This window comes from Apodemus sylvaticus, chromosome 2, assembly GCF_947179515.1.
Source record: "Apodemus sylvaticus chromosome 2, mApoSyl1.1, whole genome shotgun sequence".
Classification (NCBI taxonomy): domain Eukaryota; kingdom Metazoa; phylum Chordata; class Mammalia; order Rodentia; family Muridae; genus Apodemus; species Apodemus sylvaticus.
In genome coordinates, this window is record NC_067473.1 from 8,890,737 (window position 1) to 8,903,306 (window position 12,570).

A 12,570-nucleotide genomic window follows, 5' to 3' on the forward strand; every position below is an offset into this window, starting at 1 on the left:
GGATATCAACCTACAAGCTATAATAAGACCAGGCACATATCCTCACAGTAAGGCTGGACAAGGAGGAAAAGAGTGACAAAAACGATCAGGGCCAGGGATAGGATCAGGCCCATACTAGCATTTTAAAGTTTATATTTATTGTTACCATAATTTGATCATCATGTCGATGGAATTAGTGATGCAAATACTGTAGAACCCTTGCTTAGCCATTTAATTTCACCTGAGCTTCTTTAAATACTCAACAGTCCTAGTTTCCTATCACTGACTACATAACATTTAAAGAGCTCTTTTCATAAATGCTTACAGATAAAGTTACTCTGAGCTGGCAAGTTAACTCATACCGTTACTGGAAACTACTTAGCTAACTCGAGGCAGTTGATTCACATACACACCCTGCTACCAGGCCCGGGCCTTCATGTCCTTCACTAAGCAGTTTGCTGTGTCAAGAGGACACCTGTACTCACTCTCGCTGTAAGGTTTTGAGAGAGGGTTTCCTTACATGGTTCAGGCTGGCCTGGGACTCAGGATCCTCCTCACTCCTTTGCACTGGGACTCTAGTTTGATTCACCATACCTGCTATAGAGCATTGCTGCTTGAAATCTTCATGTGTCTTTCCTCTTGTGTTGTTTTTGATACAGGAGCATGCAACTTCATCTTTCTGGCTCAGTCCTCTATGCTCTGAGAGACCCAGGAATGCACTGTCACAGGAGAGTTATTTCAGGGATAGAGTGATGGCTCAATTATCAAGAGCACTGGGCCTCTTCCAGAGGACCCTGGTTCAGTTCCCAGCACCCACATGGCAGCCCACAACTGTCTATATAACTCCAGTTCATGGGTTCCATCACTTTCACACAGCTATCCATGCATGCAAAGCACCAATACACATCACATCAAAATAAACAAGTAAAAAAACAAGTACTTAATTTTTCCTAATTACTTACTTTGTAGATTATATCATGTACTGTTTATTTTATAATTATTTCTTAATTTATTACTTGATTTGTAAAATAATTAACATAAAAATTAGGAAATTTTGTATTAGAATTTGTTAGTGAATTAACCCAATAATTTTGTATTAATAACAAAAATAATATTTTGTATAAGTTATTGCCTGACAAAATTTTCACAATGAATTCTTTCATTAGTTCCCTTTTTCCTTTTTCCCCCCTTTCCTTTCTTTCCATGTACCCGGGCTCTATACATGCCAAACATGTGCTAGGAACTTTTACTTCATTATTTTCTTAGGCCTGAAATTGTATCCAGATTTGCCCCGAGTAGGCCCACACTGTAATGTTCAGAAGCCTTTCTAAAACAAGGCAGTCTCTAGTTGAGTAAGTCTTGGATTAGGGGAGGGGCTCCTGGGAATTAGACTTGAGTCTCCTACAGGCCAGGCAAATCCTCTAGCCAGGGTCTCCAACTCCAGTCATGATTATATAAGCTCTACAGAGAGCTTCAAGTGTGGGAAAGCAGGGAGAAGCGTGCCGTCGAGAAGCAAGGACCACAGTCAGAGACAGGGTTCTTGACAAGTGATTACCAGGAAAGCCTGATGGATACTCAGCAGTGTGCAGGGCTCAGTCCCAGTGCTGTGTGTCCTTCCTTGAAGTAACTGATTCTTGCTGTGGCAGTCACTGAAGGGAGGACGAGGAGGAGCCATGCTTGTTGTTGCCTTACTTTCTCACTGCCACTCTGGGTACATCTATCAGGTATTGTATTGGAACTCTGGACTGAAGGCTATACTTGGTGTGGTGTCACCAGCTCTGTAAACATGAGGGACCCGGGCAAGCCTCAATGCTTGTTGAAAATGTCCTTAATTTTCAATTTTTAGTGCTATCAAATATGGTTTTAGTGCTATCAAAGATAATGTTCTACCAGACTACTCATAGGCTCCCTAGTATAGTTTCCCATGCCTCTCCTGCCAACTGGGTACACATGCACAGCTGTAGTATGTTCTTGGGTTTTTTTGTTTTGTGTTGTTTTTTGTTATTTTTTGTTTTTTTCTCTTCATAGAGCAGGAATTCAAAAATCTAATACACTGGTTTATCCTGAGTCGTAAGGCTAACCTATGGGACTTAAGTAATGCATTACCTTCTATCTTTTCTATGGGCTAAATAGATTTCTACTGCTGTAAAAAAGCCTTTAAAATGACTTCAGTTTATAACCTTAACACCACAGAGTCAGATGATACTGCTTGTTCACAGTACTTGGTAGTAAATATGTGGTTATTAAAATATTAGTGGCTATATTATATCTAATAGAAAGATAATGTGACTTAAAATGTTACTTTAGTTCCTTGAGATGTGACTCAAGAACATAGTTTTTCCATGAGTGAACTGGATGGATGGTGTATTGCGGTTCCATGTTTTGCGCCACTGCTAGGGTCTGGAAATGCCACGGGACAGCTAAACACTGAGGTGGTAGGCTGCATTTACCCTATGCCTGCTGTTGGTAGCACTAAATACCACTCAGAGTGGGAGAAACGGGAGTCCCCTGACTCCTGGGTGTCCAGTCACCGCTAGAAACCACAGAGGTGTCAGAAATGGTGGGTTGGGGTCCACAGGCCTGCAATGAGGAGAAGAGAGTCTCTTGACAGTTCTTGATGGAAGAGACAGTCCTTGGTTCCAATCCAGAAAATGGATGCATAACAACTCCTCGAAGTGGACTAGAGATTAAATGCCTTTTGCAGGAAGGGAAGTTTATTGGCTAAATCCTCTGGACTTATCCAGATACCTCATTAGCATGAAGAACTCTGTTCTGATCACAGGTCACATCACACTTCCTATGTGGGAAGTGTGGCCCAAGTTCCAGGCCAGGAATCTGGTAGGGAGCAGGGAGCAGCCTACAGTCTCAGGTGGGTGCCTGGGTGCTGGGGACTCGGAACCCGCCAACCTTACTGAGCTCCCTGGCACAGTCCACTGTCCCACAGTGCATGGTGTGCCACAATTCTTGAACGTTGGGCAGTCCACTCATTTAGGAAACACTGGCTTTAGCCAGGTGAGCAGCTTTCTGCTTTGCACACAAAGCATCATCAGGAAACCCAGCAAATCTCATAGTGCAATCACAGTCATGTCTTTAGGTTCCTACAGACTTGTAGGAGGCCTTTAGCTCAGTAAGATTCTTGACTCTTCTTGATCATAAATTGAATGGTAACAATGTTTGAAACTAATTTTTTGGTGTTCCATGTTTATATTTTTAACACATCAAGGAAGTTAGTTCTCTGTTGTTTAGATGGTATTTTACTAATTTTAATTATCTTAATTTTGTGTGTTTAATTTAGATGCTGATGTTAGTGAGGAATCACCTCCTCCCTTACCTGAACGAACTCCTGAGTCTTTTGTATTAGCAGGTAAGCGTAATGAGTATTTCTTCTACTTTGCTGGGTTTAATCTAACAACTATTATACTGAGTAATTAAAATCAAAATGTAAGTTTTAATTGATGCTGTAGTTTTTTATTTTCATTTGAAAACTCTTTGAGTAGTATCTTTCTGTACCTGAAGTTGCCAAGTGATTGCATTGTGACAGTCATTGGAAACTACTAGAATTAAGGCAAACACAATTTCAAATGTATTCGGATTGGTGTTTCAGTCACTAATCAGACAACGTACACTGCTTCACTTTCTAGTGAATGTAAGTTAACGTTCAACTTGGGTTGTGCATAGGCATGCTGGTAAAGATACTTTACCTCATGTATAAGGGTTTTTTCTGTTGACTTTAATTAAAAAATTCAAGGATTAGAGACAAAAGTTTTAATATTGAGATTTCTTTTTTTGTTCCCCAGATATGCCTGTAAGAGCTGAATGGCGTGAACTTCCAAGCCAGGAGTGGTCTGAACAAAGGGAATCTGAAGTGAGTCCTGTGTTAGCTCCACCCTAGAGCTCGTGAGCCTCAGACGAGAGCCTCCTCCTCCCTGCACTTGACCATTTTTAGTGTTTTTACAGGTCTCTATAGTCAGACTGTCCTCAAACTTGTACCCAGGGCTGCCCTTGAACCGTTGACCCTCCTACCTCTATGTTTCAGCTCAGGGACTGTATATATTATACACATGCACTACCACATCAGGCTGTATACTCAGATTAAAAGCCGATGTAAAGTGTAAGACACGGCCGTTTTGTTTGTTTTGTTTTTTAAGATATACTACACTTTAAAAAGAGTTTTCTGGCTTTCTTCCAGCTGTTACTTTGTTAGACTACTTTGGAAAAGTTCATAAATTAGACCACGTTTCCTGTTGATTGTGTTTTTATGCAGAAGTTTCCCTTTACAGTAGACATCAAGATAATAAGAGCTGTGGATGGGGATGCCTTGCTGTGCCCCGCCCCCAGCACTGTGCAGCTGTAGAGACTGCCTCAAAGGAATAAGGCAGACTGGTAGAGCAGGAGGCCCAGTGTCATCCTCTCAGCTTTGTGCCTAGGAGCGCACACACACACACACACACACACACACACACACACACACACGAAAAACTTTAAAGCATGACACAATTGCAAGCATAATGATACACCATGGCTTTCTTTTTCTTTGATACTGAAAATCAAGATACAAGCCAAGCAAGGCAGTGCTGCCTGCCATCCCAGCACTGTGGGCTGGAGGAAGGGCGGGGCTAGCTCTGTGGGGGTGGGGAGGAAGAGCGGGACTTGAGCCTACCTTGGCCACACAGTGAGTTTGGAGCTAGGCTACGGGAGATTTTGTTTCAAAAAATAAATAACAAGGAGGGGATTTTTTTTAATACACCTTAATTTCTTGGGGTGTATTCCTATAATAGATTAAGCGTTCTATTTATTGCACATAAGATGAACTTTTTGTAATAACTATAAAATGTCTTTGCAGAACTTGATAACCTCTGGAAATGAAAAACATGGTAAGTTATTCTTCCTTTTTACCGGAGACTTTACAGATTAATTTATCTAAAATCTAAAATAGCACATACCCTGCTTCACACTCTTTGGTTACTCCTATATATAAAGGTCTCTAGGATAACTGCCTGAGGAAACAGTTCTGTGACATAATTATTCTAAGCTGACTCACCCATGGATACTATTGGTCTGAATTGGAAAGTCATGGGAACATGTATTATCAGAAGTTATGGATTTATGTATTGCTTCTTAGATATTTGTTGTATTTTTTATTTTATTAAAATATCTAGAAGCTATGGTATAGCTCTGATTGAGCACATAGTTAACAGGTCTAAAGTCTAGGTTTACTCTCTAGCACAAAAATTAACAATTCCCTAGAAGTTTATTTCTGTTTAAGTAAATGCTCCTGATTGGCCAACAAGATGGACATGTGTTCATAACTCTTGAGGGTGTTTATGTTTATTTGAAAATAAATCAATGTTAATACTATCAAGTTAGAAAATTTATATTTGTATGATTGAGGATATCTCAGTAAGTGCCTAGTATACATAAAGTCCTGATTTCCCAGCCCTTCATAAATCAGTCATGGTAATACAAACTGCAGTCCCAGAGCATGGAAAGAGCAGGAGGGTCAGAAAGTCAACACCATACACACCCTCTCACACTGGAGGGAGGGGAGGAATGGCTGAATGATTTCACCATCATAAAATAGATCAAGTTATTACCGACAATGCGTGACCCTGCTAGTTCCCAGGACCTTCCTCTTCGGAAGCAGCTACAGTGGGGCTCTTGGTGTTCCCTGCTTCTTTTCTACGCTCCAGTGAGCACCGTCTCCCGTACACCCTCCACCTCTCTAAACCTTGACTTCTAATGCTGAGTCCTGTTCCTGGATGACCTTCACTTGACTAAGGTTGAGACTTTAAATCTGTGTCTTCTTCTTAGAAGGTGGCCCTGAGGACCTTGCCACCTCTCGTCCCATCCCTCTCCGGTTCCCATCATAGCTGCCTGTGATCTTATTACGGAGTTCACCACACTACTAAGATAATTCATGTGTGTCTCTTACTAGATCAGCAACTGGGAGGCTCTAACCCCTAGGCCTGTTCTGTTCTTGCCGGGACTTTGTGTATCTTTGAGCTGAACCTGTTTGTTTGTTTATTTGTTTGTTTGTTTGTTTGTTTTAGAGCTGGCAAGTTGGCTCCCAGGGTAAAGGCACTTGCTGCCAGGCTGACGGCCTGTGTTTAATCTCTAGGATGACACGATAGGCGTTACCCGCTCCTGAAAGCTGGCCTCTGACCTCACACACACAGACACACACACGTGTACACACACACACACACACACACACACACACACACACGCGCGCGCGAAAGAATGAATATTGGCATGGGGAGTAGAAAATGGAAATTGCCAGCAGTTAGAAACCTGTTTGACTATAAGCACTTTCAGAAAATATAGCATGCCATGTTTAGGATTGATGAAATGCGGTGAGTGCACGAGAAATCCCCAACAGACCTATGGAGGGCCTGACTGAAGCTGGGCTGTGGTTCCTGCTTCTGCTTCTAGCACTCAGGAGGCTGGGACAGCAGAGCTGATGCTTTAGACCAGTCTGAGCTATGTAATGAGGCTGTCTCAAGATCACACACACACACACACACACACACACACACACACACACGCCACCCCCCTCCACACACACATACCCTTGCCACCCCTCTAGAAATGACAGCCATAAGGTGAAACTTGCTCTTTTACCCTATACCGCTCCTCCAACAAAGTAATGTGAATGTGATGTTGCCTTAATGACGGTGACTAACAAGGGCTTTTTATCTTGGGTGCAGGGTCTGTCCACACAGAAGCTTGTACAGACTGTCAACCTACTGTCAGTGACAAGAAAGACCAGATGACAGAAAGTTTAACAGAAGTCACAGATATTGGTAATTTGCTTCCTAATTCTAAAAGCCAGGCGTCATGGCTCCCTTTCAGTGCTTGTACCTGTCCTTTGCCGTCTCTTTGGATTAATTTTGGTTGGGAATATATTTGTTAGATATTAGAATGGCTGTGTGAGCTTGCTTCTTGGGTCTGTTTGTTTGGAGTATCTATTTCCAACCCTTTACTCTGGTAATGTCTATGCTTGATGTTAGGGTGTGCCTCCTGTATACAGCAGAAGGATGGATCCTGTTTTTCCCTCCAGACATCCACATTCTCTTAGTCTGTCTTTTTGTTGAGGAAATAGGACCGTTGATATTGAGAAATACGGACGACCAATGATTGTTAATTCTTATTATTTTGGTGGTGGTGGTGGTGGTTTTGGGTTTGCTGGTCTGAGGCTATTTATTTCCTGTGTTTTCATAGATGTAGTTAAGTTCCTTGGGTTCAGTTTTCCTTCTAACCCCTCTCTATAGGGCTGAATTTGTAGATAGATATTTAAAATTGATCATGAAATGTCTCACTTAACCCTTCTACAGTGATTGGAAGTTCCACTGGGTAAAGTAGTCCGGGCTGGCATCTGTAGTCTCTTAGAGTCCCCATTGAGACGTCAGATGTAGGTTTCCCGGGTCTGCCTTTATATGTCACCTGGTCTTTTTTCCGTGCAGTATTTTTCCCTAGACAGGCTTTCTCTGTGTAATGTGGCATCCTGGAATTTGCTCTGTAGATCAGGCTGGCCTCGAACTCCAAAGATCTGTCTGCCTCTGTCTCTTGATGCTGGGATTAAAGGAAAGGTATGGCTAGGATTAACTACCTACCTTCCCTTACAGCTTTTAATAATCTTTCTGTGTTCTGTGTGTTTAGTGTTTTATTATGTGGTGAGGGGACTTTTTCTTCTGGTCCAATCTATTTGGTGTTCTACTTGTTACTTACACAATTATAGGCATATTCTTCTTTAGTTAGGAAAACTTTATAATTTTGTTGGGATTCTTTTCTGGGCCTTTGATCTTGGAATCTTCCCTTCTATTCCTATTATTCTTAGTTTGGTCTTTTCGTAGTGTCTAACATTTCATGGATGCTTTGTGTTAGAAAGTTTTTAGATATGAGGTTTTCTTTGATTGACTTATCTATTTCTTTTATGGCATCTTCGCTGCCTGAGGTTCTCTTCTTAATTCTGTTGGTGAAGCTTGCCTCTGTAGTTCCTGCATCTCCAGAATTCCATCAATTTGTGTTTTCTTTATTGTTTCTATTTTCATTTTCAGGTCTTGAACTGTTTTGTTGTTTTGTTTTGTTGTTTTGTTTTGTTTCTTCATCTGTTTGTTTGTTTTCCCCTTGGCTTTCTATTTGTCCAATTTTTGTTTGTGTTTTTCTGTCTTTCTTTGAGGGATCCATTAATTTCCTCTTTAAGAACCTCTATCCTCTTCATATAGTTATTATTAAGGTGTGTGTCTGTGCGCGTGCGCGCCCTTTGGCTGTGTTGACAAATTCCGGGCCTACTGTGGTAGGATCCCTGGCTCTGTGGTCACACACTGCCCTGCTTTGGCTATTATTGTCTTCTTCTAATGGCATCTAGGCACCTGGGTTTGGAGTGATTATTGATCTAGGTGCTGATTTCTGGGTTTATCTTTGTTGAGTGGGTATTTTGTTCTTTCTTGGCATTTTCTTCTAGATTTTGAGAGTGTAATGGCTGTGTGCTGCCTGTTTTATTGGCCTGCTCTACTGATGTGCCTAAGGAGAATGCTTGCTGGTGCTGGGGACTGAGGGAAGGGCTGGCTGTGGGGGTGGGGGTGGTCTGTGGCACCAGGAGGAATGGACAGGGTGGAGAGGGGCTACAGCTGTGTTCTGTTGCAGTGGTAGGGGTGACTGTGATAATTGGGTTTAGGGGGTAGCTATGGATGTATTCTTAGATGTATTCTTTTTTTATTCTTTTTGTTTGTTTTGTTTGTTTGTTTGTCTTGAGACAGGGTTTCTCTGTGTAGCCCTGGCTGTCCTGGAACTCACTCTGTTGACCAGGCTGACCTCAAACTCAGAAATCCACCTGCCTCTGCCTCCTGAGTGCTGGGATTAAAGGAGTGTGCCACCACTGCCTAGGTCTTACATGTATTCTTAAAAAATACTTTTTAAAAGTCCTTTTGAATGTTAATTTGTTTTTTGGTTTTTTTTTGTTTGTTTGTTTTGTTTTTTGGCAATAGGTTTTGGTAATCGCTGTGGCAAACCTAAAGGACCAAGAGATCCACCTTCAGAATGGACATGATTCAGGGAGTTAAAAGACACTTTAAATTATACTGGAAAACTCAAGTGCCACTGAAAGCCAGATTTATAGTATTCCATCTTTAAATGTGGGACTTATAGCAGTGTAGATTGTTACCTTAATGTTTTTGCTGGGACCATCTACCTGCCTTATTACTACACTTAGGAAAAAGTATTACACATTGTTTATTTTGTAACTTCAAGTATTATTGCCTTAATGTCTCTTAACCCTGTTACAAGCTGCTTGTAGACCTGTTAATATAGTAATACTTTTATGATAAATTGAGTTAAGGACTACTCTTTTGCTGTTTTATCATGTATGCATTATTTTGTATATGTACAGGGCAAGTAGGTATATAATTTGATAAAGTTGAAGTCCTAAAATATTATTAACAGAAGATGTAAGAATTTCTGCATGGTCTAAGTCTTTGTGTATCTTACTTGTAAATTATTTGCCCTGAAGTTTTAGAAAACAGTTTCTGAATTTTAAACTTGCTGGATTCATGCACCCAGCATTGCAGGTTATCAGAGATCAAAGATTGTAATAATAATACATTTTGTAAATTGTAAGCAGAAAGTTATTTTTATATTATCTACTGTCTACTTGTTCACACTAATGGCTCTCGTTTTCATGTAGTCACGGATTCAGTAAGTGCCTTGGAATAGTATTGACTTCTTTTAGCTCGTGCGTGTTGCTTTGAAATTGGAATTCAACTGGGGTTAGAAGACTATCAGAATATATGTATGTTTCGGGATATTTGACCTGCCATTAAAAAACAAACAGTTTTACACTGCTACATCTTGTATTGGTCTTTTTATTCTGAAGAAAAGATGTGTGCATCTGTGGTGTTGTGTGCATGTGAGTGCCGTATCTTCCTGGAGTGAATTACAGGAGATTGGGAGCTGTCCAGCATGGCTGCCGGGAACTGGCATGGGTCCTCTAGAAGAGTGACATGCACTCTAACCACGAGTCACCTCTCCAGCCCTCATTCTTCCCTTTTAAGTCATGATTGTGAGTGGGGTTTTATCACTTCCTATGGAATAGGAAGGCTTAGAAACACAGCTGCGTTCCTGTAGGTGAGTCCGTGGAAGACTGGTAGGAGGATCGTTTGAAGGTTGAGCAGCATAATGAGGTTTAGCCTATGAAAGGGTAAAAATGAGACTGGAAAGTTCCCTCTCAGCACCCATCAGTGTTCCTCTTCCACGGTCCCAGAAGAACGCCACACTGATGAGGCTGCTGTGGGTCCTGTGTGCCCTCCGATCACGCTCAGGGACTGGGTTGGACATCATGTTTTCCTGTGCTTACAAAAAAATGGAGAAACCACGAGACTGAAGGAAGCTGGAGTTACTAATGAGGTTGTGTTAGCACTTACTGTTTCTGCTTTAGTTATGTTCATGATTTCTGTCAAGTTGGTTTTTTGACTTTTGGGCCAGGATCTCTTGTATTCCAGACTGGGTTCAACTTTGTTATGTAGCCAAATTGAGTCTTGATTTGCTGCTGATCCTCCTGTCTCAGTTTCCAAGTGCTGGAATTACAAGATGTGTTTGGGTTTGTGCTAGCATTTTAAAAATAAGTGATTTTCATGTTGATTCCTTGGAATATGAGAAGTTTTCATGTAGTAATTAGAAAATGGTAGTCCAGCCGGGCAGTGGTGGCGCACTGTAATCCCAGCACTCTGGGAGGCAGAGGCAGGTGGATTTCTGAGTCCGAGGCCAGCCTGGTCAACAGAGTGAGTTCCAGGACAGCCAGGGCTATACAGAGAAACCCTGTCTCGAAAAAACCGAATCCAAAAAAACAAAAGAAAAGAAAGTGGTAGTCCAACAAACCAAGGAGTGTACCTGGAGGGGTCCACCGCTCCAGATACATATGTAGCAGAGGATGGTCTTGCCTGACAGCAGTGGGAGGGGAGGCCCTGGGTCCTGGGGAGGTTTGGTGCTCCAGTGTAAGGGGCTGCTGGAGCCATGGGGTGGGAGTGTGTGGGTGGGTAGGGGAGCACCCTCATATAGGCATAGGGGAGGGGGGAAGGCAGATGTGGGATGGGGGCTTGTTGGAGGGGTAACTCAGAAGTGGGATATCATTTGAGATGCAAATGAATGGAATGATTAATTTTAAAGAAAAAGAAAATGGTGGTCCAGTAGGTACTTGACAATTATAAGATACAAACATCTTCAGGCTATCTTAGTGCCCATCTGGTAAGATAGTTCCTAATAAACTGATGTGAAGTGTAACTGAAAAAAGAATTTTAGGAGCTAGAAAGGCAGTTGACTCAATAGAGTGCTTGTCACACAAACACAAGGACCAGAGTTCAGATCCCCGTTTCTCAACATAAAAAGACAAGTGTGGGCCAGGCCTGGTGGTGCCCATATTGAATCTTAGCTTGTGGGATACAGAGGCAGGCAGAGCTCAGTAAGTTGGAGGCCAACCTGATCTACGTAGCAAGTTTTAAGGCAACTTGTAATTCACTGTTAGGGACGTGAAAACAGGAGACTTCCTGAAACTTTCTAGTTTGGCATTCTATCTGAATCATGGAACTGATAATAGGTTTGATGAGAATTAACCCCCAAAAAATGCAGTGGGTGAGAGGCAGGAGAGGTTGCTTAGCATTTAAGAGCAGTGGCTATTCTTGGGGAGGATCTGAATTCAGATCCCAGCACCCACATGGTAGCTTAGAACCCTCTGTTAAGTCCGGTTCCAGGGTATCAGACACCTACTTCTTAATCTTGTGGGAACTAGGCATGCACAAGGTACATGTACATACATGCACGAAAAACACATACACTTTATAAAACAAATGCATTTAAATAGTATGAGGCAGTGGGAACGGATGGTAGGACGGCTCAGTGGATAAAGCCGGATGGCCCCAGTCTATACCTGCCAGACACAGTAACTTTTTTTTTTTAAAGATTTATTTATTCATTATATGTAAGTACACTGTAGCCCCAGAGGAGGACATCAGATCTCATTACGGATGGTTGTTAGCCACCATGTGGTTGCTGGGATTTGAACTCAGGACCTTCGGAAGAGCAGTCAGTGCTCTTAACTGCTAAGCCATCTCTGCAGCCCCAGACACTGTAACATTAAATATCTAATCCCAGCTCACCTAACAGGAAGTGAGAGGCAAACACACCCTGAAGACCAGCTAGCCTGCTATATCCAGTGGTGCTACAAAGAGACTGCCCTCTGACTCCACGCGGTGCTGTGGCCACGCAGTGCACAAAAGCTGGCGTGGAGTGATTGAGGAAAACATCCATTATCTACCCAGTATCCTCAGCACCACATGCTCTGTACACATGTGAACATGTAACACAAAAATAATTTTAGCCTCTTCACAAATGAGGAATTGTGCCGGGCGGTGGTGGCGCACACCTTTAATCCCAGCACTTGGCAGGCAGATTTCTGAGTTCAAGGCTAGCCTGGTCTACAGAGTGAGTTCTAGGATAGCCAGGGCTACACAGAGAAACCCTGTCTTGAAAAACAAAAACAAAAACAAATGAGGAAGTGTATAAATCTGATGCTAAAATCACTTATAAAGATGGGGGGGGGCT

At 42.1% G+C, this 12,570-nt stretch overlaps 1 protein-coding gene and 1 long non-coding RNA gene across 5 annotated transcripts in view; one reads left to right on the forward strand and one right to left on the reverse strand.

The window, feature by feature from the left end:
- Ptpn12 (protein tyrosine phosphatase non-receptor type 12) overlaps positions 1–9,821 on the forward strand; it is a 67,453-nt gene extending 57,632 nt beyond the window's left edge. For all 4 annotated transcript variants that reach the window (XM_052173102.1, XM_052173103.1, XM_052173105.1 and 1 more), the window contains 5 exons: positions 3,275–3,343; positions 3,777–3,844; positions 4,823–4,853; positions 6,687–6,782; positions 8,967–9,821. In XM_052173102.1, the coding sequence (XP_052029062.1) occupies positions 3,275–3,343; positions 3,777–3,844; positions 4,823–4,853; positions 6,687–6,782; positions 8,967–9,028 (326 nt within the window). In that variant the 3' untranslated portion in view covers positions 9,029–9,821. The remainder of the gene's footprint in view (positions 1–3,274; positions 3,344–3,776; positions 3,845–4,822; positions 4,854–6,686; positions 6,783–8,966) is intronic.
- A 12-nt stretch (positions 9,822–9,833) lies between these two features.
- The window catches only part of LOC127678279 (uncharacterized), a 36,786-nt gene continuing 34,049 nt past the window's right edge, over positions 9,834–12,570 (reverse strand). Inside the window, exon 3 of the long non-coding RNA XR_007976547.1 lies at positions 9,834–10,550. This is a non-coding gene — a long non-coding RNA (uncharacterized LOC127678279). The remainder of the gene's footprint in view (positions 10,551–12,570) is intronic.